The 27,874-nt window shown below is 41.4% G+C and overlaps 2 protein-coding genes and 1 long non-coding RNA gene across 3 annotated transcripts; 1 reads left to right on the top strand and 2 right to left on the bottom strand.

The window, feature by feature from the left end:
- Nucleotides 1–250: 250 nt before the first annotated feature.
- Nucleotides 251–27,857, bottom strand: LOC145450578 (uncharacterized). The gene is made up of 18 exons (XM_080329094.1): nt 27,391–27,857; nt 23,849–23,960; nt 22,190–22,288; nt 19,983–20,120; nt 19,418–19,639; nt 17,571–17,778; nt 16,759–16,908; nt 14,136–14,285; nt 13,445–13,511; nt 13,180–13,308; nt 12,883–13,115; nt 12,266–12,431; nt 9,191–9,276; nt 7,927–8,136; nt 6,058–6,152; nt 5,871–6,001; nt 4,237–4,391; nt 251–2,225 (listed from the first exon to the last, which is right to left on the bottom strand). Exons 1-18 carry the CDS (start codon nt 27,486–27,488, stop codon nt 1,036–1,038), a joined length of 3,639 nt encoding a protein of 1,212 aa, XP_080185220.1. The 5' UTR covers nt 27,489–27,857; the 3' UTR covers nt 251–1,035.
- Nucleotides 17,778–23,922, top strand: LOC145450585 (uncharacterized). The gene is made up of 2 exons (XR_013918531.1): nt 17,778–17,928; nt 17,992–23,922. It is a non-coding gene; the product is annotated as an uncharacterized LOC145450585 (long non-coding RNA).
- Nucleotides 24,077–25,159, bottom strand: LOC145449609 (uncharacterized). Its single transcript, XM_080328002.1, has 2 exons — nt 24,894–25,159; nt 24,077–24,740 (listed from the first exon to the last, which is right to left on the bottom strand). The coding sequence occupies exons 1-2, from the start codon at nt 25,142–25,144 to the stop codon at nt 24,368–24,370; spliced, it is 624 nt and encodes a 207-aa protein (XP_080184128.1). The 5' UTR covers nt 25,145–25,159; the 3' UTR covers nt 24,077–24,367.
- Nucleotides 27,858–27,874: the final 17 nt, after the last annotated feature.

Below are 27,874 nucleotides of genomic sequence, written 5' to 3'. Positions count from 1 at the left end.
TATAGCCTACTTCGAATCGAATTTACCACAATGGACGATGATGTCTCCATTACAGTCAACAGCCCAAACCTTATTTCATCTGTCTATCTATCTATTTATCTCGTACCGCTTGCACCTAATCATTGATGATGCCGCGTTGTCAAGAATATTGAATTGTAAGGCCACCGCTTCTTGTCCACCTGTCATCGGATTTTCCTAACATCTCTCGCCAACCTCCTCCTCAAACCAAAACAACCGACCAGAACACGGGTTCACGTCAAAAATACTCGTTACCAAAATGAAGCAATTGATTAAAAGTTTCTACATAGTGACAGAAGACATAGCAGCAGCAGCATACAAACACAGGTCGCCGTCACGTTATCGCGAGCGACAATGTCGCGCCGCGTTCAAACGCTGAAGAGAAGGTATTGGTTGAGATATCAAACCGTCTGAAGACACCGCATTTACGAGACCCGCACAGTGAAGCTAATGAAAAGACAGATCAAGTTCTTTCCTATCAAATTACGAATTCAGGAATAACACAGACCGGGAAGAAATGCTGCAGAAATACTCACAGTATCGCCTTACGTTAGTCATAGAATACACACCGCAATCGATATGAATAGTAGGTAGCACAGCAGTGCAAGACAATAAACTACCGCTCACATCGGTGAGATATGAACCGAAAACGCACGTCATAATATCAAAAAGGGTAAGATCGAAAAAATAGAATCACGATGATCAGTTGTCTCACTGACGCGTATCGCTGTAGGCGCACCCCGTTGTCCTCGCAGCGACGCGAATGGAAGGTAAATATCAAAATAGAGCCGGTCGGAAAAAGAACAAGAAAAAGTCAGTAACAGAACAGTCGCAGTACTAGCGATTAACGAGAAAATTTCGTAAAAGTCGCGCAGAGATCACCAAGTTACCCCGTTACATCTGATCCGTATCGAAATATACATAAATCCGCGACAAATTCTATGTTTACATTCATATATGAAGGAATGATTGTGGATCCTACGAATTAGTGCAAATCACTGTCATCAGAATACGGTTTCACACCCACGACGGCACAGTCGAAGCGCACACGGTATCTGAAGGAGAAACAATACCGGGCTGCGGAGCCTTGGCCATTGTTTGCTCTGACAACACCGATGGAGGGCTACTGCAAACATAACCATCACGATGAGCAAGGGGCTCTTTCAACAGAGACGGGACAACAAAATCTCTATTTACACCGGCGTTCGCATTGCTATGAATCGCCGTACCGCCGTCGGCAGGCGTGACACGAGATTGCCGTGGTAACGGCGTAGGCTTCATAGCAACCTTAGACACCGAACCAGGTTCGGAGATAATTTCGTCGTCACCGACAGATTGTGACCGATAATGCCAGCGTTCTTCAGTCGCGACGCGGTTCTCTTTTTGATACTGCGAAGCCCACGACTTGTAAGCACGCTGCCTTCTCGTGATATCGTATATGGAACGGTGCTGCTGTTGCGGGTCGCCGATACGTAATTTACTACCAGAGTGCTGTAAATCAGTGGGCGGGACGTCAAAACTCCGACGGATGCTATGGGGCCTGCGGACGCGCGAGTCTAACGGGCGGTCTCGTACGAACGTGGCCACGATGGACCGGCGCGTTCTGCCGTTGTGGCTGTCACTGTTGCACGCGTACCGCACAGAGTAGTTCCCGGACGGCGGCAGGTCGACAGGTTGCGATTTGGTCCTGGACAGGATTTCGCGCGGGGCAGGCGTGTTTCGGTCGGCACGCGGCTTGCCTATCTCGTCGAGGCAGTCTATTTCTTCTGTTTTCCAATAGAAAGACCTATTTGTTTTCGACGGGGTTTTCTCAGACGTCGCTGGACATCCGCCAGACGCTTGGTTATTGCTCGAGTTTGTGTTCCTGTCGTCGACAGTTTTTGATTTCACAGTTCGTTGTTCGGTTTTCAGAGGTACTAAACATGGTTCTGTTGTCGTGGTTGGCTCGCAATTTTCATCTGCGCCTTCGTTACCGCAAGAAACCACCTGCGTATCAATTTTCGCAGTAAGCGGCAAGCCACAGTCACTCGGGACATTGCATTTCGGAACAGTCGAGCAGTCCTGTTTCGTAGAGTCGACCTCTTTTAAAGTATTGACCGGCGTGTCGTCTTTATTCACCTTGGATTTTTCAACATCTGGAAGTGACAGCGGAAGATCGCTCCCATCGGCACCGGGATGTTCGTAGCTTCTCGGCAAGTCAGGGATGCCTACAAACGTAAACAATCAGTAAAATTCTCGGTTCATTTATTTTATGGGCTCGAGACACACCATACGATATATGTACAATTGTACATTGTACACTGCGAAGTGATGAACAGAGGATATGTGATGACTTGGGTGAATTTTTTTTTTACCTAAAACACGGAATATTTCAATTGGAACCGTCTGTCCCTACGAAGTAGATTGGCCTGCATAAACTTTGACTTAGAAATTGACAAATCTTTACGTGAAAAAACTTTGTTTTAACGGAATTTGGACCTATGAAGAATTCTAATTAGTTACACCATGCATTATGGTAGAAATAATTAAAATTTGTTGTAGTACAAATGATACTGTCCTACATTCTCGGGTATAAAGTGTTTGTCCTTACTAAGTACCGTGCCAAAAATGGAGAAAGAACGTTCATTTGACCTTATATGATTCACAATGGGCCGTCTACAACGGTAGGTCTATAAAGTAGGCTACGAGATGTAAAATGATTGAAACCATCCACGATACAAATGAAATGGAGGCAGCAAAAAAATTTTGACTTAGCAAACTATTTTGACAATTTTTTGACCTAACGCTACAATTTTGACTTGTCAAAAAAAAAATCACCCAAGTGATGACCAACATTTGAGCATGCGACACAATGAATAACGACAGTTGAGCAAGCGACACTTAGGCATGTGACTTTGTAACCCCAAAATTCACTCAACATTAACCCTTACCCAAACCCTACTATCAACTCTAAACCTAAACTAACCCTTATCCAAATTTCAACCTACATGCTTAATTATCGCATGGCGAAATGTCGCATGCTCATATGTCCAGTCCGTGGACCGCTGAAACGACCAAGTACATACAGTCTCTTCAATCTAGCATCCACCTAGTGTCCTAATGTCCTATGAAACAGTGTTTGATCTTGATCTTCGGCTGTCTCATAGATGCTTTTTCATGTTCTTTTTTGCTTGCTTTCCTTGTATTCGTTATTCATTGGGAATTTGGTTCGGCTTTTTTGTAAAGAAGCCGTGAGACCAGCGATGTAGGGGAGGAGGATCCCTGACAAACGTCCAACACTTCGAAACGTGCTACTGCCGTGAATCCAAGCGTGCACCTGGCAGCTACGGCAGTCAATTAAAGTACGCTACACGAGGGGTTCTCAAACGTGAGCAACTCATTTTTCTGACACTATGAAATTTTTTCTGTAAAGCGATTTTAAAGCTTAAATGACAACGAGAAAAGTTCAAGCTTACAAAATGCTCCACCACCATGTTTTTCACATTGACATGTAATGTTGCTAGTCCTCGTCTACATTACCATCACAGAATTTTAATTGTTCGACTCCCGAGGTGATGAGAGTTACTATGTAGCTACAACAACGTGCTTTCACAATCCCCACTGGTAGCAGACTCCTTGAACACCTAATCAGCAAGCTACTCCCGTTGTGATCATTCAAGCATAGCCGATTAGCCAATCAAGAGCTGTGGTTATTTGATTTCTAGTCTCATCGCTGTTCTATGGTCGGTGGCACGCCCATTCTTGAGCAGCTACTTTCCAACGCTTTGCCCGAAATCGTAACGGCTTTCCTATGAGCTTCTTTCAGGCTCATTGTTGTTTTTCATCAATAGAATGAGACACAATCACGGAGTATTTCCAAGATTTTCCAAATTTTGGACAACCCTAATGAGCAACTGCGCATGATGTAGAACAAATTTAATGCCAGCTTTCCACTGAACATAGTTTACAAGAGTGTCTTGCTTGCCAAGACAAGTGCGTCAAGCTCACCCAACGCAGTGATATCATGTATCAAACTGTTTGTTGTGCTTTGTCTTTCAATTCCGTACGCTTTATGCAACATTATTTTCACGGGTTACGCGATACATGCAGATAATTCAAAAGGATATTAGGATATGCAGTTGGAAAAATATTTTTAGGGCCCCTGCACGATGCCAGCTGCCCAGCAGAATACATTTTAGCTTCGTAACTCACGAGATAGCAAACACGAGATTATCGTACCCGAGTCTGACGAGAAGGTGGGGCTGTACTGCATCGGGTTGAAGCCGAGCCCGGATTCCCCCATGACGCCGGGGAAATTGGAATCGAGCCCGGAGAAGGGGCTCTGGCTGCTGGAATTGGTTTGTCCCGATAACGTCCTGATGCTGTCTGGGGTGCTGCAAAAGTGAAAAAACGAAGATGAGCGCCTGAATTCCAAATCGCATGCAAATGCCCCGGTAAAGTCAGTAGACGGATGGACGATTAGATTTGGGTGGCAAATTTTCAAACTCTACCCACTACTCGGTGGATTTAAGATTAGGTGGAATTGCAGCGAGAGGCACAAAAAGTAGGCACAATAATGTGTTCTCAAACACATCACAGGTTGCACGTGTCTGTCGCACCGATTTTTCAGATTCTATATGAATCGAAATCAACCAAACTGTATCGAAGTGTCCACAAAATGCAATAAGAGGAGGTCAAAGCAGTCGGCGTTGCTGCTCAAGTAGAAGTTAAAGCGAGGCCGTGGATTTCTAATTAATTACGATTCGCAAGAGTGATTTCTAAGATGTGTCAAAACTACTTCAAGTGCCAGTAGAAAATACAAGGTCATTTCTAAAAGTGGATGTGGTCGAGAAGTTGCATCGGGAGTAGTTACTTTCAAAATCATAAGATGTCCCTTCGCAACTAACACAGAGTGTCTAATGACTCAACAATGGGGTTCACATATTTTGGGATCCAGACAAGAATATTGTAATGAACCCGAATATATTCGGCTGACACTCGTCAGGGGTAATCGTCAGCAACTAGTAGAGAATTGGAAAGAACATTGTATAGCAACAGTCGTATCACAAAATATCACGCGAAAGCTTGTGCGAAAATTATCGAGGCCGCTCACACTTTCATCTGTGTGCCTTGGAGTCTACCTTTACCAAAATACATCAGCCCGAGCTTTGTCAACAAAAGGAGTTCGTGTACCATCTTAAAATAGTACATTGAACGCTCTCTTATTTGAGATTTCATTCCATGCTAGTGACGTCATATTTTGTGATACGATCGTTGATATACAATGTTCTTTCCAATTCTCTACTAGTCGCTGACGAGTGTCAGGCGAAAATATTCGGGTTCATTTCAATATGAACATGCTATTCAGTATATTGAAGTCGTGCACCTCCAAGAAGCTATTTTCGATTCCCTGAAAAAGACAAATCGTACTGAAGGAGGAGGTATGGTGGCCCTACTCCACAAATAGGTAAAATCTATGAATAAATACTCAGTGACCGGGACACGCGGGCTATATAACGCAGTCTTTATGACAATTTCACTAATAAAAGCGATGAAAGTCATCTCCAAATTATTTTCTACTTTTCAATATACAAAGCATATAAAGTAATTAGTTTTACCTAAAAAACTTCAAGTATAGTAATCTAAAAACAGAAACACTCAAGTAAGCAAGTGCAAGTAGACAAAACCTACTTCTTCCTTACATACTGATGCTACGTGCAATGAACTCATTTGAACGCTTTGGATTACGATTCATATTCCGATACAGAGCCTATAACTGTTCGTTAACGGACCAGTCATGGTATCCGTCGGCATTACAGTCATCAACAATATCCGCCATACAGCCAATTCCAGCTGACACAAGGAAGACTTACTGATCCCTCCTCTTGCCGCTCGCCGAGATCGACTTGAAGTCATCGCCAATCACAAAGATGTTCCCTTTCGGTCTCGGACTTCTCGGGCTGTTGTTCGACCGCAACGCCCGCCGATCACAAACAGTACCGTCCTGAAAGCAGCATTTAGATACCCATACGCCGACACGAAAAAAACACAACACCGTACGTTCGATTTGGTCTCGGATGTTTCGATTTCGTCATCGTTTCTGGAACTGTGACAAGACAGCATCGAATCTTCGCTTTGTGATCTTCTCAGCGTTACTGAAACAGTAACGTGTGCTTGATTTAAAAGTCTACATAGCCCAGTTCGGGCTCAGCCACGGAAACATTATACTAGGTTAGACCAGGCCCGCGACATCATTTTGAAATTTCAAGTATTCGACAATATATTCAAGTGCCGTGTATCTTTCACTCTAAAACTACTACAAAAACCTGAAATCTCAACAAACTTCACTATCACATCACTTTTAAAAGTTACCATGCGGTAGAAGATCAGCTAATACGTCACATTTCTAGTTCATGATGATAACACATGGCCCGTTGGTGATTCGTGACTGAAAATTGTGATTTGGTTTGGTGCGACCTTCCTTAAAATTACTCGATTTCGAGTTGAGTCGGGTCAAACATTAAAATCAGAGAAGGACTTGATAATCCTGCGGACGCAGCTATCTATGAAACTGCCATGGGGATAGTAATATATCAAAAGGTCGTAGCTTGCGTTGCGTAGGGTGTATATAGCTATCTAATCAGGTCAGTATGGCAACCATTGGTACTCAGTGGCCTCCGTGACGTATATAGTTGGTTACTTCCTGGTGTTCTTTGTTCTCTATATCCATGTTATTATTGGCGAGTAAGGTAGTGTTATGCTCATTAGCTGTAATACCGATGGATTCTTCGGCGATTGGACATTTCCATTCCAGGGGTTCTTAACAAGGGGTCCGTAGACCCCTTCGGGGTACGAAGCACCACATCATTGGGGTACGAGATGCAGTGTGGAATTAGGCCTATATGCTGTGGAATATTTTCTGGGCCAATTTATTCAATTTTATATGAATGGGCTTTGTTTTTAATATATGTACGCACAGAAATTGTGTTGAAAATGGACAGGGGGTACGTGAAATCTTATTGAAAGCACACGGGGTACGATGGTTAAAAAGGTTGAGAAACAATGCTATGACTATGGCACAATGAATAATATATTCAAGTTGTTACTGATCTGTTCCAATAATAATCGAAGGCAAATCCCACGCTGATTTAATTTGACTTTGGCAATGACAGTAACAATAGCCTACTTATCACGGCTATATCAGAGCCCCCGGATTAGGCTATACCACCCAAATGCTTTGATATCAGATCAATCTTCAGTAAATTTTATAGTATTCTACATAACATTGTCGCATGTTAAAGGCCTACTAGCTGCAATATTATAACCCGACAGCTTTTACGATGTCATGATGCGTCCTCTCGCATGATGTCAATAACTCATTGTTTCAACAAATCATGCCCGGCACAAAAACAATTTTATTCAAATATTTGGAAATGTGATTTTTTTCCGTGCCAGGGGTGGAGGGTGAATAATACAATAGAAAATTACATTTTCAAGATGTTTGTGGAATGACTGTCTGCAAGTTCCCGTTAAATAAGGCCTATGTACTTGGAAATTATACATTGAATAACCCTGTTATTGATGCTGCGGCGTCATCAAAAACTAGGAAATTTGCCCACGAGCACATTTGAGTTTAAGACCTCTGGGTTAGACCGAATCATCGTTGGTAATCAAGTAGAACTAACTTCGTAAATTTTTTACAGAAATAACGATTTCCAAGCAAGCATAAAAGTTTGTATTCTAGGCCTAGTCAATCCCACTCAAACCGCTCAAAATTCCACTTTTCCCAATGCTCCGATTTCAACTCCAAATAATGTTACTCGAAGCCAGCTTGTGCCTTAACTTCCACACCACTGCCATTAAGACGTCTCGCCATTACCGATTCGCAACAAAGACAAAAACGATAGCCTACTCGTAACAAGTTCTTACCTCTAGCAACAATGTTTGGAGCGGTGTCTTCAGGCTGGGCGCCGTTTCCTTTTTTCAGAAAACTTCCCAACTTGCTTCTCCATCCCGCGGAGCCGGTGGAATGCTGCGAAGAATACTGCTTGGAATGACCGGGAAAGCAGCTGGGCTGTTGCTGATGCGAGCCAAACTTTGGATCCATAGACTGTCGTCTTTTCATCGACATCGAACCGCCTGTTTAATCACAATCATCATCGAGTCGCGCACGCAGCAAAGAATGCTTATACGATACAAAAGGGTGGATTAATTGATCTAAACGCCTGTCGGAAGAAACTCGTTACGGACGCGCAAGACAATGAGGTTTTGCTCATGCGGAGGTCAACTTAATTTACACCACAGTACCCTGGTTAGCATATGAATAGCACCGTCCATTTCATGCCTCACCGTAACTGTGAAGAGCCCATTCAGACAGAGAGACATGTTGACGGGACCTTCATTATTGTGATATCGAGGTTAGAAGTTTTATTAGTCGGAAAACAACCTAGTGGATTATCGGAGAATAGTTAGTCGGGACAAGTTACATAAATTCGACTTTCATCACATGCAGTTAGTTCCAGAGCATGCACCATTTCCGCTAGCCCAGCGATCTCACACCGAACATTCCAACCCCAATGTAATGGTGTTATGAGGATTGGTGAAAGGGCGGAAATAGGTTCACGGGTGAACGACCTTGGATGGATCTAAACCCGAAATTGAGAACATCCGTCCTCAGCAATAGAATAAAAATCGGATTAAAGTGTCTATGAGAGATTTCTCCATCTGCAGCGCCCCCTATGAAAGCGTGGCAGTGAAGAGATCCAGATAAAATTACTGGACGATAGGCGTGGTTTGGAACGACAATTGTTGGTACCCTGTAGCACAGGAGAGACGAAGGAAGACCTATGTTCATGGCCGAAGACCAGGATATGATGACAACTTCGATATTGTTTCTATTTTGTAATAATTATTGCCATGGAGTTTTGGAGAAACGCCACAAAATATTCATGCATGGGCCCAAAGCACAGATAGGAAGTCACACCCAGGCAGACACCTAAGCAAACAATAGCAAGGTGTGGCCTACAGCATACCGGGAGTGCTGAACGTCTATTCAGGCTCACATTAAAGTTAAAGCTCAGTGACGCAAATTGCGCAGTCAACAATAAATCTGCACTTGAACCTCTGACACATCCCCAAAAATATCAGCGTCAGCAAAATTGAAGTCAGCGGTAAGAGACAGCATTCAAGTTACCCGAAGATAAAGGAATGATTGCTATCGGCTTGCTTGATGGTGTTCCGACCTCCTCGACCACCCGTTCCGGGGACGGAGACCTCGAACTGGAAAGAGAAATTACACAAGCGTTGTAAGTATGACGTTAGCGATAAAGATAAAGTTTCAAATACTAGCCGACGTGATTCGTTAAGGAATGTTAAATATCCCGGAAAAAAATTATATTGCAGTTAAATAATTCAGGCAAACGTGCACAAGTCATGCGAAATAATGCGCGGAGATGGGAACAGGGACAGGGGTAGAGTCATAAAGAGTGTCCAAATTCTAACGATACGTCAAAAAAGCAATTCTTACCTACGGCAGGTTTTAGGATGAAGATAGGGGAATATGCGGCTTTAATCCTCGGATATTACTCACAAGCCGTTACATTTCTACGCATGCAAATTATCAGGTCAATGTCGACGCTGACATGGTACACGTCGCGAAAATTGCAATATCCCCACGTCGGTACAAAAATATGTGCCATCACGCACATCGTTCAAAAAAATCTAAGAAAGCTAGCCTAACGATTATGATTAAACAGATATCCGAATGAATTTCGCGTATAATGTTCCGCCCGATCAGATTAATTCATCATCGCCACCGTACATCATCAATACTTCGGGGTTATGGCGTTGTGAGTGTCAGAGTTTCTAATTATTCAAATCGAACAAACTGCCAACCAAGTCATGCATGTCAATCATGTGTGAGTAGCCGAGATTAAGTGTCAAAATACAGAAGTTATATTTTACGAGCATGCAAAATCGTTCAAAATCGCTGAGAGGTCAAAATAGAAAAAGAATTGAAGTCGTAGGAGAAATTGAGCGGAGCATGCGCTGTGCACAATCGAATCGAAGAGCGCCCGATTATCAAGCACCCTGCACTGCGAAAATTGATATTAGTTTTAAAAAATGAAATTAGCGGGTTAGATAGAAAATAAGAAACGGAAGAAACAGTGAAAGGTTCAGATCGTAGGAGCCATGCTGTCTAAGGGAAATCAGAGGATTTTCTGCGCAATTCCCCGTCGGTTAAGATGGCGCTTAGCGCCGTTCTTCTGTGCCGTCGTTTTTGGTCGTTATCGAGACCCGCTACTTTCCTGCGATGGAAACAACAGTAGAGTGACGACGCGCATGCAAAATAAAATTGGCGCCGAAAATCGATTTTACGGGACTGGATCCGTGCGACAGGCGCAGATGAAACTTCAAATATCGCCCTGCCAAAATCTCACCAGCCAGAAATTTAATTCAGAATGTTTCAAGTGGATGTCATAGAGCCCGGGATTTACAGAGTCATGGATGATCTGTAAATGAGCCGGAAATCACACAGAATGACATAGATAACAATGTGCAGGTAATTTCACATGGTACCGCTAGGTATGGAAATATGGCTCTGTCGATTGTTTATTGACAAAATATTGTTCAGAGTAAGGCATATATTTATTGAATGTACAATTGAGATCCTTCATTTACGCTTCTTGAATGTTCCACTATATTTCCAAGACTTATTTTACTACAGCTTGAGAACAACATTACTTTGAAAGCTGGCGCGTGTCGACAAACGCATGCGAGATTTTGAAAAATGACTGGTTGGGGTCAGTCCATAATTGAAGTAGGAGCTCCTGTCTGACACCTTTCTAGCAACGTTCGTTAAGCTTGACCAGATTACAGTAAAACCAAATGTATTTACACTCGTTCCTTACAAATATCAAAGATCCCCAGGCAATTATACATCTGAATCCCATTGTACCTTGAGATACGATAGCACAATACATGCAACCCCTTCGCATGTACGACCTGACCTTCTGTAAGATCAATCCACAAAAGTTTACAAGCCTCTACGACAGGGACCGGCAACATACGGCCCGCAGGCCGGGATGTTCAGCAGCCCACACACAGTTTCCGCCCTTACATGATAACTGTGGCTCGCGGGTTTGCATGCATTCGCGAGCAAACATTTTCGATCATGAAGATTAACAAAGCTGCGACCCAATCCAACTGACATTCACGCGCAGTCTTTACTAAGGGTTTCATTTCTGACATGCAGCCAGATTTCAAAGCACTTGTTGACAACTTTGATCGACCACAGATGCCTCGTTGGTTTCAACAGCTATTGAAGTTTATACAGCTCAGTGATTGAATTACATTACGTTCAAAAATTCATTAAATACTGCTTTCAGTCTATACCGGTATGCTTTAAACTTAAACTTTACATTAAAAACAATATATTCCTTGTATAGGTGGAGAAATGCGTGATTAATGTATCGATTCCGGAATCCGGCCCGCTAAGTACTTGATTTTCTCATATCCGACCCACCGACTGGAGAAGTTGCCCGCCCCTGCTTTACGTCAACAGAATCCGTACATTCCCCGACAAAAGCAAAAACCTCTTTCAGAAAACTGAAGTTTGAAAAAGAAAATCGGCGTTTCACACGCCAGCGATTACGGTATGCATATTCGAAGTCACAAAAGAGAATTTTGTTAATGTCGATTAGGACTGTCCCAATGAAAACATTCATGCGAGATGTCGCGTTATTGTGATCAGACAATTCAAGGTGAGGTTCATGCATTGAAATGCGGCAAGAAACGCAAGCCAAATGGACGCATTCTCGGCGCGCGAGACGCATTTTCGATGTTAGTCGCCGATGTGATGATGTGGCTGTGGCGCTGGCACCATAAAATAAACAATCCGACATACACTTATTGTTAGGTCTGGGCAAATTCCAGAACCTGAGCTTTCGTTACGCCTTCCATATTAACTAGCAATCAAACGATATTCCACGAGTCGGAGTTATCATCCAACTGATCACACAATAAGAATCCGGGTCTAAATGCCACAAATGAAGCGAGCTGGCAATATGAATTGCTCCACATACGGATACAAGCGATGTATAGAGGTCTAGATGTTGTTGCATTACTTGTACCAACTATCCGCATTGAGTGTCTGTTTCAAATACCCACAAGGTACAAGGCACATCCATTTCCGTGTCAGTGCACTACTGCACAACCGCACTCCAATAAACATAAAAAACTGTAACAAGACAAATTTCAACGAGGATACCTCCTACGTAGCTGGATTTGATCTTCGATGCTGGCAAAGTTTTCGCTGCTAGGTTTGGAGAAGCCGTCGCCCGCCCGGGATCTCGCTTGGGCTTCCTCCAAGCTGATTAGTTTCGGGCCGGAGAGGACCATCAATGATTTTGGTCTCGGTGGCTTTTGGCCACGACCTGAACCGGAAACAACGCAACTATATCACAAAGAGCAGGATGTTTTACAGAGACATAAAAACGTACGGACTCTATCACATGCATTGAAAGTATCAAGCACCCACACGGTATACATTTTGAATGCGACTTTTTACTTCAAAAATAGCTCCTACGGAACAGCATTTTCGTGTGTGAAAATTGACACATTCTCACTGTACACTGAAATACCCTCGATAGACCCTGCATTTTTGAGATGAGAAAATACTGCATCCTTAATAATCCATTCAAATTTACATCGATTTCCAGGGCAGTCGAATGCGAGTATTTATGAAAAGCGCAAAAGTTCTCTGTGTAACCTCAGTTAACTAGCGTTTAACCGACTTTACAACTGATAAAATAGGAAAATTTTGCTCACATCGACTATCAAATGTCGCAACAGAAAAATTTGAAGACACAACACGTCGCGACTTACTCAATTGCATATGCTGTAGCTCATCGCTGAACAGGATGTCGGCGTTCGCGATCAAAAATTCCGTAACCACCGACTGCACCCTCGCCTCCGTGAAGGCCGCGAGTCCCGCCTCCAAGTCGCGAGACCTCAACAAATTCGGCGCCCACACGATCGCTAGGTTCCTGCAGTGCATCGACGTCCTGTCCTCGTGCCTCGACATTCGTTGTAAATGTATCGCGAGGTGCTTTAACGTTCTGTAGGTGCAGATTGATCAATTCGAACGAGTTACAACCCTCGTCGTTATCGAAATACACTCACCTGTAATGGGGAGGAGGCAGTTGCTGTATAACGTCATGGATTTTGAGTAAGCGTTCGTCTTCCTGGGCTGCTATGGCGTCAGCGAAACGATTGTATAGCTGATAAGTTAGAAGCGGATTCGGAAGTTCTCTGGAAAACATTTCGAGCGTCAGCATTGAGATACATACAGAATGCATCGTTTTACGCCATTATTTAAAAAATCACTTCACAACTTTGTGACGGTATTCAAAAGATGGGTACTTCCTAGTAGAAAATATCCACAAACCTGAAATAAAGCTTGCACAATCCAGCCACGCTATGCGGGTCACAGATTGATTGTTCTCCTTTGCCACCTGCAAGACAATCGGTCACGTCAGACAATAACAAACATCCCGTACAATGTCAGTACAAAATTCAAAATCCCGGTTTGTTGATTGTTTTCAGTGCTTTGTCGGCCACCGTGTCGATAGAAAAAGTGTAAAATGCATTATGATAGTGATAATTCACAGGCAGGTTTAAGCAACTCTGAATATTTAGGCTATATAAGGAAATGTAATTTAGAACAGCTTCCTAAGGTGGATTTTGGCTAGAGCAGGTCACACTTTGCTGTAATTTCAACATGGCAGGGCAAGGGCTCACAGCTGGTTCTATCATCATATGGTACCGGTAGTGTAGATAAACGTACCACTTTTTACATATATCGTCGCTGGAAAGCCGAACTGTCTTATGTCCAGTTTTCGTATTTTTGAACTTTTTTCTCAACTATCACTATTTGGACATAGGTCTTTTGTTTTAAACGGGTTCCAAGTTTCTAAGTTGGATGTTTTCTAGTGGAATGGACATATGATCTTGAATTTTCAAGGTAAATTGAAAGCAAAACAGGTTTATGTCAATATTATATGGTCAAAGTCAAAATTCCCTAAAATGGACGTAAGACTGTTTGGTTTTCCAGCAACGAATGGTGTACAAAGTCTCACTTGGATCCCTATTCAAATCGGGCCTTCTCTCGCAGTCGTATTCGTGTCGTAGGTTTTGGACGTGCGAAGCCACTCCGGAAATTCTGTAAATGCCGTCGACGACCCCGTATTTTTCGACGAATTCCGTGCAATCTTTCACAACGACCGGAACTGGAATTGAAGAGACGCCGGTCAATGTTTTAGACGGGACTAAAATGAGCCTACGGCTCAAGTAGATTCTTGAACGCTCTCGACAATGAAAAAATGGACTTGTGTGGCTGTTGTGACGTCTGTGGAGTGGCGTACAGTGAAAGCGTCGGCGTGACGTACGGCTTGGCTCTTGATCATGTTTGAAAATTGTGTTTCACAAAGCTCGAGCGACATAAGGTCTGCATATTCATCGTACATATTCACATGTAAAACAATACTGACGAAACAATGGTACTCGAGTTGGAAATGACACTCATGGAAGAGGAAAGCACAGATTTCATGGTCAAGTCCTTTGGAATGATATGGTCGCATGTATTCGCCGTCCATTTCGTATGAACAGTTTGTAATTAAAACCTTTGCTGACGAGGAATTTAATATTGTACCCTAAACCAATTCAGACTAAAAAGAAATCAGATTCGTGGAAGTGAAAAACCAAGCATCTCACATCGATGACTAGTCAAAACGGTTCGTTAAGACACTGAAACTGAGAAATTTACTGATTAGCGCACTGTATACGAAAAGCTATGGGGAGGAGAATCATGATAAGACAAGAAAATTAACGAGTGCATTCTACAAGAAATAGCATCCCGATTATTAAATTATTATAAACTTTGAATCTTGCGATATGAAGCCAGAAGCCTGTAATGACGGAAAGTATTACTGAATAAAGCGAAATGCTAAATACTGATTCATGCCCATACATTGAGCATGGAAGCAAATTACACTACAGTAAAGATACTAAAAAAACATAAGTGGGTGTAGAGAAGTAAATAGTCTGATAGTGATTGTAATGAGTAATGATAAATCTTTCTACACGAATCTCTGATTACCACACGCAGTTGCAACACTTGTTCGAAATTAACAAAATAATTGAGAAGCGGAGGCAGAGTACCAAGGAAAGCATGTGGAATTGCTAGAAATTATGGTCTGCATTAGTGAACACGGCAAAATAATAAGCACTGATATAATTCGGGCGTGTATATCGACCGCTGGTCATGAAAGAAAGCATGGCAGCGAATATCATTACAGAAACACTGATAAGAAAAACATAAGTGGGTGTACAGACGGATATAGAATTATGGTGATTGTCATGAGTAATGAGCACTGCATGAATTTTTGTTTACATCTCACTATTACAAAACACGTTTGGATACAAAATAATTGATTCAAAACCGTCACTATCTACCTCGTACCATACATGATCGAGATAGACAGAATGACGCATAAAATATTCAGTAGTGATCGCATTACTGTTCAAGTCTAACACACTTGATGACTGACATTGATTCCAAGCTAAAAACGATGGGAGTAGCATTCCTAAGTCTATTCAATATGGTGATAGCGTGGATCCAATTCAAAGGAGGCAGAATATACCACAATAAAGTTGTTTCCCCGGGCCAAAAATTGAGAAAGTGCAGGTACAATCATATGAGTATGGGAAGGAAAAGACTTTTAAACGGTGGAAGCAGATCACACACTATGAGCAAGTGGATAACAGATCTGCATATATTATTCAACGAGCATTACCAACATGAACGTTACAGTCAGTCTCCAGTGTAACATGATAAATTTCTCATGATAACAGTTGCTTGAAATAGCACAGAGTCCTACTCCTTAGGGATCATATTGCGGTGAAACTTTTGATTGTGACTAACAATTATATTGTGGATTATACACACTGTATAAATAAGACGAAAATAGAACACAGTGTAGGCCTACATTTACCGTGATCAGTCGGTAATTCGCAGAGTCACATAATTGCTAATAGCATCATTCAATCAATGTACCGTAATGAAAAAGTTGCATACTGATTACTAGGGCAAGTTTTTGCAGCTTTTGCAACTTTTTTTACAGCTTGCAGCAGCTTCCTAAATACCGGGAAGATAATATGTAGTATGGTGTTTTAAGCTGTTTGGAGGAATGTTATCTTGCAAATTTTTACAACTTTTCTTCATTTTCAAACAACTCTTTGCATGTTTTTTCTCGGTTTTTCATGGAACTAACGTTTTACTGGAAATATTTGGCACTATATGTCAATAGATCGCTTGATTATTCCACTGATGTTTCAATTTGAAATCATTTCTGGTGTGACGTACATTCAGGCTAGACCGGCAAAAATTATATTTCCACCGAGTCAATTTTTTCAGGCTATTGATTTATTGTTGAAGTCGCCAACACTGAGTTTAGCTGCAGTGCCTTGGATACGGATCGATTCGAGTATCTCATACCCTAATAATTTTGAGGAACTTGTCCGTAAATGTACCTTTTTAGTGCAACTCTTGCGAAAAATAAATGCAACCTTTCACTGCAACTTTCCACGGATTTGACTGCAACAAAAACTTGCCATACTGATTACACAACTGCTGATAGCAATGATACCAAAATCGCTTGAAACCCTTAGCACGATATAGGAGAAAATAGCAGAAAAACTTACCGTCGTCTTCACAATTGTGCAGGTATTCTCCTAAATCGCATCCAAACACGCGCTCCTTCAAAATGCCGGTTTGTTTCAATCTCGACTTGGTCGGCCGGGTGACGAGAAAGGACCGCAAAAAGTCCATAAACTTCCCGTGCTTTTTAACGACTGAACGACAAAGACCGTGTTGAACATTTTCTCAATTCGTTAAAGATTTGAACTTCGACAGGAAGGATAGACTCTTGTTTCGAAACGCTATCTCAAATTCCCGATTATTTAAGACCTGGATAAATATCACCGGACAGCGCAGTGCCCGAACTGAGGAACCTGGTCGATATTAAAAGGAAGCTTGAAACAGATGAGGATAAAGTAGTCATAGCTGGCACTAGGTAGTAGAACTAGCATCGTGAATTTCTACTCAAGTGCAAGTAGAGATTTACAAGTAACAGAATAATGTCAAGAATTCCTAGCTTGGTTATGCCTAAAAACTGAAAACTATGAAGTAGAAGTACTCTAAAATTATTACCCCTTGAGTACCTTAAGTAGGCAAAAGCTATTTCAATGCTCAGAAAAGGTAGAACTTCGCCATTGACCAACTCGCTGTGTCAAGTCTGTGCAAATGCGTCTCAGACCAAGGTCTCCATCGACTGTTACCGCACCAGGATCAATAATCCCAAAGATTCATCGGATCGCTATTTACAGTGTCGGCAATATTCATTTTTTCTATATTACCACGCGGCGTTCGCCGTCATCATTTTCGAACAACAATTCTTTTGGGAATTGACGCGTAATTCAAAACAACAAAAATCAATGCGCCGTCCGCCGCTTACTCGGTTTCGTTTTGGTGGCGTTGAATTTCGGAGGCGAGGAAGAGACAGGCGGGGGAGGAGAACTGGCCACGGCGTGGACCTCGTCCGCTTGACGGGCGTCGCTGATTCTCTTGACGCACAGCGCAGGGAAGGAGCCGACCTGCAGTTTGCATTTGCCCCGCCACCAATTCGTGTCGCTCATGTCGATGATGGACACCATGTCCCCGACCTGCCAAAATATTCAACGAAACATTCTGCTAAACCCTGATATCCGAGAGAAATAAAAAGTGATGCGAGCCCAAAATACAGCTATTGCAACCACAATTTTGCCGGCAAAAGCAGTCTGCGAAGCACATACTTTGAGAGCTCGCAGAGTGGGGTATGGTCGAAACCTAGACAATTTGCTTAGTTTCACTTTATTCTTTCTCCATAATTATTACAGTGTCGCAGTACCGGAGTATCATTTGGCATTGGTCTACAATCTACAAGTTTCTGACCACTACTTACTACTAGTCGGTCGTTCTGTGCTATCTAAGGAAACTCCTTGGATCTGCATATGTGATAACGATTGACAGAGAAATCAAAGCAATCATCAGTAAGTTCAGCTAATTCTGACGACAGAAACTGTAATATCGAATGTAATCGTGCATCATACCAGTCGGTTAAGTCGTGGCATTCCCGGGTCGATAATAATTGTAAAAAAATGCCGAATGTACAGCTTCAAACATTGTGGTCGTATCACTATAAATAGAGTCAACATTCACTGCAGTACGTCATAGACCCGCTTTGCGCCATCCAAACACCACTTGGCCAATGTAAACAAATGGGTAGCATCTTACGTGTACGCTGCCTTGATCATTACGTCAACACTACAGTACTAGGGGCGTTAAAGCCAACATTTCAGCTTCAATCACAACACATGCCTGGAAAACCGAAGTGTCATTGCTGAAACAGAGCCACGACAAGAATACCGGGAAGCCGGCATCTATTTAGCGGAATATTACTAAAACCAAAATCTTTCGCAATTTCAAACAACAAACATGAGTGAAATAACAGGGTTGGAATAGCTATTAACTAAGTTTCGTTTTACAAGCTCAGTTTCATTTTTGACATTCGACAAAAGCAGTTTATTGCAACCATGCGGTCATTGCTATTACAATTCGCAATCGATTATGACGATTTCAGCAAATTCAGTACTCGTATAATCATAACTTATAGTAACAGTAAAAATTTGTTCATTTAGGCTACACATATGATGTGCTTCTCGAAGGTACAGAACTTCAATACAGGTATACAATTGAATAATATATTCATATTTAAATAACCCCGAATATTTTCGGCCGACACACGTCAGGGGTAATCGTCAGCAGCTAGTAGAGAATTCAAAAGAACACAACAATGGTATCGCCAAATATGACATCATGTCATGACCGACATTCGGGTTTGTTTCAATATGAATATGTTTTTTTAGTAATATGTTGCAATAATTCATCACAACTCATCAATTTTAACCTGACGACTTTTTTTCAACACCACCCCACACATTTTATTAGATGTTTTGTTCTCACTGGGCTACCCAATTTAAGGCCTGTATCGAAGTACTTGGGTTGATTGGATTGTCTAGCGGTTTACTAATTTTCGATTCAAAATTCCAGTTGAGGTCAAAAGTCACGACAGCGAGTTTCCTTGCCTTATCTTGAGCATTTTAGAACAACGTCAGAATGATTTCAGAATTGGATTCGTTTTTCTATGTGACAACGAACGAAATATGAGGATTATATTTTTTAGATCAATTGCCGAATTAATTTGAAATTAAAGACATTCAAGATTACTTGGTAAAACCATCACCACAAATCAAATCCACATACCTCCAACGACAATTCATCGGCAGACTGGGCCGTGTATCTGCGAACAGTGTGTGCCGCCGCAACAGCCGGAATATTAATATCGGCCGTTTCTCTCAGAGCGGCGACTAATTTCGTGCCCTTATTATCCATATCGAACCAATGCAACACGGGGGCGCATGACATTTGATCTTCGGGCAATTCCGACAAACGGGATATGTACTTTTTGAGGATGGCATGAAGAATCTAGGAAAATATAAACATCGTATTCAAAACATATTGTTTCCTGTATCATCGATATCGAGAACGAATATCGCCTATTGAAGCATAAGAGAAAGCTTTGATTCCGTGGCCATCACAACAATCTAATATTACATATCAGATATCACAACAGTATATTGGGCAATTTCAGGCAGTGAAAGTGTACTTCCGTTGACCAAGCCCATAAAACTTATTCCAAACAAAAACCGTCACCTTAGTTCTTTGCATGAAGCGATACATAACCGGATGTCAATAGATTTGTCATTTTCGTTACAATTTCTCCCAGCTCGAATATCACAGCAATCATTAAAATAGTAATTTTACACACCTGTTTGTCATCGTAATGTGCTGCCACATTTTCCAGCGGTTGTAGCTGGGTGAACTTTCTGTCGTACACACATTCGTGAAGCAGCTCGTCAAGCTTTTGAAATTGCGATGGTACCCGTCTGATCACCCATGACTTACCCTGAAAATGTTAATCATTGTTGGTATCGGTGGTAGGTAAAGAATTTTAGGCATTGACAATTTTAGCTGTTGGGATATATTTGAATAGGACTTGTTAGTGTTGGGCTTACTAATATTCATTACAGGCTGTAAAATACAATTTTAAACGGTTTTCGTAATTATTGTTATTAGAGAGTTACACTATTATACCCATTATACCAAACATAGTAGTGTATGACATGGCTTATACTTTCAATAGCAAGATCATTGCTTTGTGGTTCAAGCTAACGCGGTATCAGCTTGATATTTTTGACAACCATCAACAATTCATAACTGTCTCATCTAATGATGTTGTTCTATATAAGGAATGGAGTATATTTTAGTCTGCACCACCGATGATTGTCCGATATACTCTGGAGAAAGGAGATACAAAGGAGTCAAGTTACTTTCAGAGAAGGCACGGATACCAGTTTTACAATCAGGATTTGGTCTGACCAGGCCGCTGTTTGAAACCACAACCCACAGATCTATAAGTAATACGCTCTACCTAACAATGGGCTGGATATCCCTCTTCCTTATAATGTAACGAAATTTGACAATTTTTTTTTTACGTTTTGAGTAATAGACATTGCCTAAATGTGTGCCTACCGTGTCTACCAGGTTCTGATCAAATGATTCTACGGAACACTCAAAAACTAGTACGGTGAGCGGAAGCAGGCTACTGGAAAACACTTGTGCAGACTACTTCTGTGTTGTGATACAAGAGCGATTAATTGAATGTAGGCTTGCCATATTGTCAGCAATCAAAAAGATAACATTTTTGCCAGCAAGTAAAACGCAGGGATAATTGTTACCTTTCAGATCGATGTTTTACATTTCTTTGGTAGATGCTGCCAAAATTTTTTCAAAGCGAAGCAAAAGTTGCAAAATCAGAAAAAATCAAATTTATTTTTTGGATTCAGCGGATGAGTGCTATGAGGTACCCTCAACTTTTGCAAATAAGGAATGATCATTTAACGAGATCGTGAAATCGTTAACGCAAAATAACATTGGATTTATACAACCGTCAAGATGCTCGAAACTTATCCAACTAATAGACCGTTTCTCTCATTGCACCATTATGGCGAGGCTGCATCAAAGAAAAATTGCACCGGATGTTACAGAAAATATCGAACAATCTTTGCAAGGACAATCAAAAAGGCAAGGTTTATCGGGCAATATATTGGGAAAACTTTTTCAAAACGGCAATTTAGCAGGTTTCATGTCTACAGTAATTTTTGGAAATAAATACAAGGTATTGCCTAAAAGTTTTTTGAAAGTATAAGTAACTAATTCGAAATACGAATAATTAAAACATCTGGGCATTTTTGAGCATCCTCGGAGGATCATTCACTTTTCTTGAAAAAAGTGGACAAGTCCTCCTAAAAGAGGACACAGGGTAGGTCTATTGAACAGAGCTTAGCCTGAGCCGAAGCATGCGAAGTGCAACAAATTTTAACAGTGCTAAGCAATCAAGAGCTTAACTATTTGCAGGCGTTAATCAGTCTATGTACTATGTACGACACATACACTGTAAGTACAGCGGACAGGGACGCTTGGTCAAATAAAATAGTGAAACAATTGCTGTCGTCCGGAACCCAGTTCAAGACTTGAATTTATTAATAACAAATTCTACTGCAGAACTGCAATGCCAAATCATTTATATCAAATAAAGATCACTTATCAGTTATCAACTTATCATGATACATGCATTTTCAGATATTACAATCCCAATGATATATTTGGACTTTCAGTGCTAAGGTGATCAAGAAGTACCAAGATACTGTACATTACTATCAATTTACTTGTCATTGAAAGCATCCAGAGCATTTTTGTGAACAGTTGCACACAATTCTCTACAAGATAGGCCTATATATAAAACACAAAACATGCAGAGAAGGACATGGAATTGTAATTTTCATCTATTTAGATCTGAGCCAGTGGTAAGTTACCAGTAAATTTTCATTGCATGTGGTGTTATTGCAACAACTTTTCATAGCTCAGAGTTAGGTCAGTTTTGAAGTCATTTTTCTGATCCACACTGCCACTCACCTTGCATTTCACGGAGATCCAGAAGATGGTGTCTATTTTTTCAAAGTCAAAAGTACCATTGAACCTCACACTGTCCGGGGCTTCGTCCAATAACGCAAGCTACAAAAATAACAATGGCGCTTGACATTTGGGTTGGACAAAACTTTGTGAATTTAGCATTAGTTTTTGTTAAATACGCCTTCTTGTCATTCAAAACTCTTGGAAATTCATATGGAATATTTCAGACTGCGGCCTGCAAAGTGCAAACCTAACACAACTCAAGTTGATGAGCAGGATAACAGAGTAAGAGATTTTTTTCATCAATTTTATTGAGTCGCAATATCACATCATGTCTCTGTGGTCATGCCACATCGATTAATATTGGAAACTTGAGACATTTGAGCAAGGATTTTTGAAGGCCAAGAAGTATGTTGGCCAGGAGTATGTTGTTCAATATGACTCAGAACATAGTCCTAAACCAGGGGCGGGCAACTTCTCGAGTCGGCGGGCCGGATATAGGAAAATTAAGTACTTGGCGGGCCGGATTGCTGAATCGATACAATATTCGCCCATTTATCCACATTCCACATATACAAGGAATAAATCGCATTTAATGAATACATTTTAACGACAGTAATGTCACTTCAAAGCCATTTCTCGCCGATAATGACAAAGACAATGTGGATTTGAGAATAGCATTGTCATACAGGCGCCGCCGTGTCTGCTTCTATCTGATCAATCAACACATGGTGCAATCCTCAATTAAGATTTCAAGGAGTTCGATAACCCCGGTACCCCTAATTTACCAACACATATATTCGTTAGGGTTGAGTAGGTGACGAGATAGCATCGTTGTTCAACTGTGTGGCCTGAGAAATCTCGATAATGAATTCATGCGGTCCGCGACCTCTACGAAATTTGAAAAGTGGCCCGCGACCCGTTTTGAGTTGGCGACCCCTGGTATAGGCAGTGTTTTCGTCTTACAAAAGCCTAGAAGTGTGCCGTGCTACAAGTCGGCGGTTACAGAATGAAAAATAAGAAATATCAGCCTGGTGTAATTGACCATTGTAGTCGACAAACACCATGATTACCACAAACGACATTAGGGTTGAGTACATCGCAAATGCCGATAATGCAAGTCTTCTCGCTTCGTCGAAATTACGCGTAAGCTCCACTCTAGCACGCTGCGCATATACGTATATAATAACATGCACTATGCAGTCACTAAAATTTGACGTTGTAAGCAAGTAGTGGGAAATCTCGGCAGACTAGGGCCGCGGGCCACATTATCATATAAAACGGAAAACTGTCCGCGGGCCGGACAAAATCCCTTCGCGGGCCGGATCCGGCCCGCGGGCCGTATGTTGCCCACCCCTGTCCTAAACAGTACAGATCACAGGCTTTCCATCTGTACCAAAATTTCTGCTTAAAACGCATTACTCTTTGAGTGGCGTTGAAACATGTGAAAAGTGTCTAATCTTACCCTCCTCTTCCCCCTAGAAGAAAGTCACTTTTAACGAGCCTAGAAATTACTTTCACTTTTTAACTATCTTTGTGGAAGATTTGTCACAAAGCAGACATTTCTAAATCAGCACTGAAAGTAAGCACATGGACAGCAGGACAAATTAGGAGAAACAAAGTACTTAGGGTATATTAACAGGAGCACAAAAAGCATATTACCTCCACTTTTCCACAATCCACCGTCTCATAATGAAAGTGAACGCACTCGTCGATTCTTGGAAACTTTGCTCCTCCGTCCTCCGTTGGGCTTAGAGGAATCGGACTACGTAACCTAGCAATTATAAGCAAAAGTTAGCAGCAGTAGTACTTTATCAAGAAGACAGTTTAACCTTTGTCCGACTGCATGGGTACAATTGTACCCATTCCAATTTTAAAATACGACAGTCTTTTTCCAGAAACCCGAGAGACCTGAAACTACCTGACATCTCTACATTTCTGTGTTAGATTATGCAGACTAAATGTCGGCAAAAAATCTTTACACGTTACCGAGATTTAGGGTCGAGTTGTTTTTACACCCTCAACAGGCGGTAAGGGTACAATTGTACCCTTGCACATTGTGTATCTAAATAATGCCAGTATACATAACACAAAGACGATTTTTTGAATGTTGAATGAAACAGAGTACAGAAATGATTTATTTGACACAGAAATATGAAAGAAAACTTAGTCGAGATGGGTTTAGTCAGTGTCACAAGTAATACACTTTGTTTTTGTTATGGAGTGTTCGTCGCACACAGGCTGAACGCAAGCCACGCAGCCTTTCCTGGTTTTACGTCGTTTTCGTTTCTGATCTCTACAGACATAGCAACTGCCAACAATCGGTGTAGCTCCTCGATTTCCATGGGGTTCTTTGGGGTTAGCTTCTGCCCCTTCTGGCGGTGTCGCAATGGGCCGTCCTAGAACCATTTCCACTGCAGCTCGAAGGAAGCGGTTTCTCATCATCATGCGGTTGGTAGAGCAAGCTTCCACTGAAGGCATACATAGCTGTTTCGCAAGATCTTTCAGGAACTTTCTCCGTTGGTCCTTTTTCCTAAACACTGGCTTGTGTTCCCTGTAGATGATAAACGACGCTAAGCCAGTGACGTCGATCATTTTATAGAAAAACGCCAAAAGCCAACGCAGTGTCCGTCGTTTTACCGTGTATTCACCCAATATTTTGTCCACTGTGTCCACCCCCCCGCCCTCTTTGGTTTTAATATAGTACGTGATGATCTCTGGTTTGCTTGATTGTGTTGCTTCGACTTCAACGGTCATGTGCATGGATGATAGAAGCACAACTGCTCTGTTTTTCATTGGCACATATGAACAGACTGTTGCATCTCGATGGTAGGCGAAATTGGTCGAGTGAAGTGCTATTTCCTTGCCAGGCTGCATGTTGCTTGGCAAAAACCTCTTGTTTTTTTTCTGATTGTTCCATGTCATGTCCCAGGTGTTCAATACTTTAGCTAGCTGCATACCTGTGAAGAAATTATCGGCGGTGACATTTCTTTCAGAGCCTTTATGCAAACAGACCAGGTCCAAAACTGTTCGCTCACCAACATTTGTTTGTCAGGGACCATCTATTGGTTTTCCAGTATAAAGCTGACCATGCAGCGGGTAGGCGTTTGATGCATCACAAGCCCAGAATACCTTGATACCATATTTAGCTGGTTTAGATGGTATATACTGCGTGAATTTGGTATGTCCTCTAAATGGAAACAATTGTTCATCTATCGTGATACATTCTTGTGGCTTGTAGGCTCTCTTCAATTTTTTTTTCAGCATTAGCCACAGATCTCGTATTGGTGCAGCTTTATCTGTTTGCACACGCTCTGCAAGTGTATTATCGTTATCAAATCTGATAAATCTGAGCATCAACTTGAAGCGGTCACGAGACATAGCTGCACGTATAAGAGGCAAAGCATCTACTTTCCACATATCGTCCAGATTATCTTTGTTATTCCTGTGTACACCAGCAGCAATAAGGATGCCAGTAAATGCACCAAGCTGAACTTCAGTAAAGGGCTCGAATGTTCTTAGTGGTGGCCGTTCAGAAGCATTACGAAATCTTTCTGCGAGATTGTTGTTGAAAGCTTCATAAACTCTTCTAGGCTTTCGATTTGTTTCTCTTAGTATGATGTCACACATCTCTGGACTCATGATGGATTTGAACTGCGAAGGCAAGAGACGAAGGGAGAGGAAACGAAGTGAAACGACTGGCATGACGATAGCTGATCGCGGGGGCAGAAAGGATGATAAAAATAAAAGGGGAATGGAGAAAGAACTGGTGCAGCAACACGTGCTATACTTCCCTAGAGCACAGTATTTAAACGCTCTGACCAATAAATACGGCATACCGTACAAAAAATATAACTAACTTGGAAATCTCAATGGAGAATGTACGTGGGTACAATTGTACCCATGCCGCCTGATAGCGGTGTAAAAATATGCAGTCGGACAAAGGTTAAACCTGGGTAATATTGCATTATCTGAAAATATGACTGCAGCATAGAGTAAGTTACTCAGATAGCTTAACTATCTCCAACGCATTTCTAGTTCTCCAACGCATTTCTAGTTAACAAGTAATCTGGAATGAAGTATATGCCATTTCATGCTGAATTTGTACAGCATAGGCTATATCTCTGGAATTAGCAACAAACAGTGTGTTAACATAATGTCATTCCTGCAACTAGTATCATGATCTCTTATTTCTATTTCTATTTCTACTGAACTATAATGTCACATTTTTCCAACACTTTCTTATTTGTGATTTTTGGAATAAATCAGAGATCTATTGCTAAAAAACGAAATGCCTACAAATATTATCATTACATTATTCACACATACGGTAACAATAAAACACAAACCAATATTTTAAAAGGAGCGATTACGATGTTAATATTGGCTTATGAATATGATAACGGAGTGCTGTTATCATTATCAGACTTTCAATAATGTGATCATCATACATGATTAGTCACAACATCGTACTGGATCTACGTAAAATGTTCATAGGAAATACTAATAAGGGAGAATGCCTAATACAACAGAGCTCGTACAATAATACATGCTATGTAGAAGTTGGATTATATTATTAAAGCAAAGGAGTAAATTGCGACCTTGAGAACTAGCGTCAACTTTCTACACTAGACCTACAGCATCATGCACAAGGTTATCACCATTTTACGAAATGGGGCGCTCACGGCGCTGCAGCGCAAATTCATTCAAATTATCTCTAATTTCCAATTAACAAGTAATCCAAGAAATACTGGCACTGTCAAACAGAGGGTGAATAACTGAAAATACTTACCGTATAGAAATTAGTTTAGGACTATCTTCATAATTTCTACCAGGCCATTTATAGCCTAATGTTATTTTGTTTTGATATCAAATCGAAATATGGTACATACTAATGGCTGGCAACCCTGGATCCAGAAGTACTTGAACAGGTGTTAATATGGAAAGCTATTTTGTCACAATGATTAATAAAAATATGTGTTGTAATTTAGTCATGGTAATGGTGCCCTCCATATTGACTGAAAAGTCGGGAATGAGCATCGTAATGTGTTATATTTTCCAAATCATTGCAATAGTAGTTATTGAGTACCCACAAGACTAGTCATAGGGAATCTTATGCTCACCTCATCAGTCGCCAGCCACAAGATAACCGACAATTAAAATTAAAATTAGCACACTGTTAATGAAGTATAAGTATAGCATACTTTGGTTGGAGAAGTGAAGAAGATGAAGCCCGTTGAAACTTTTTGGTGGTTGCAGCACTTGCAAATGATGTTTGTTCCGGATTGGCGTTTTGAGGCATCTTTGATATACGCAATCTTCATATCCCACTGTTAGTTTTCCATGTTGGGGATGCTGGCTCTAGCACGGCTAATCATGCTGCATATAGCCTACATATGCTCAATCTAAGGTCGATGACAATTAAAAAGTCAAGAACGGGAAACCTCTGTACAGCGCAGGATTTATAAACATATTTTAGGCATATAAACGGAAATCAATCGTTGCATAGATTGACTATCTACTCAACACGTAAAAAGCCCAACGGAATTATTACGCAGCGGAACTAAAGTGTGTTACTTTCTCTTGCTATGGGTAATAGAACGCCATTCGAGCAAAAGCTAACCCGCGTTGGTGGTTTTGCTTTTTATTACATTCACTGTTCTAAACGACTCTACGTTGCTGCACTAC

Source organism: Botryllus schlosseri, chromosome 11 (genome assembly GCF_051294905.1).
Source record: "Botryllus schlosseri isolate E-star chromosome 11, Bs_hap1, whole genome shotgun sequence".
Lineage (NCBI taxonomy): Eukaryota > Metazoa > Chordata > Ascidiacea > Stolidobranchia > Styelidae > Botryllus > Botryllus schlosseri.
This window is presented reverse-complemented; position numbering and strand designations above follow the sequence as displayed.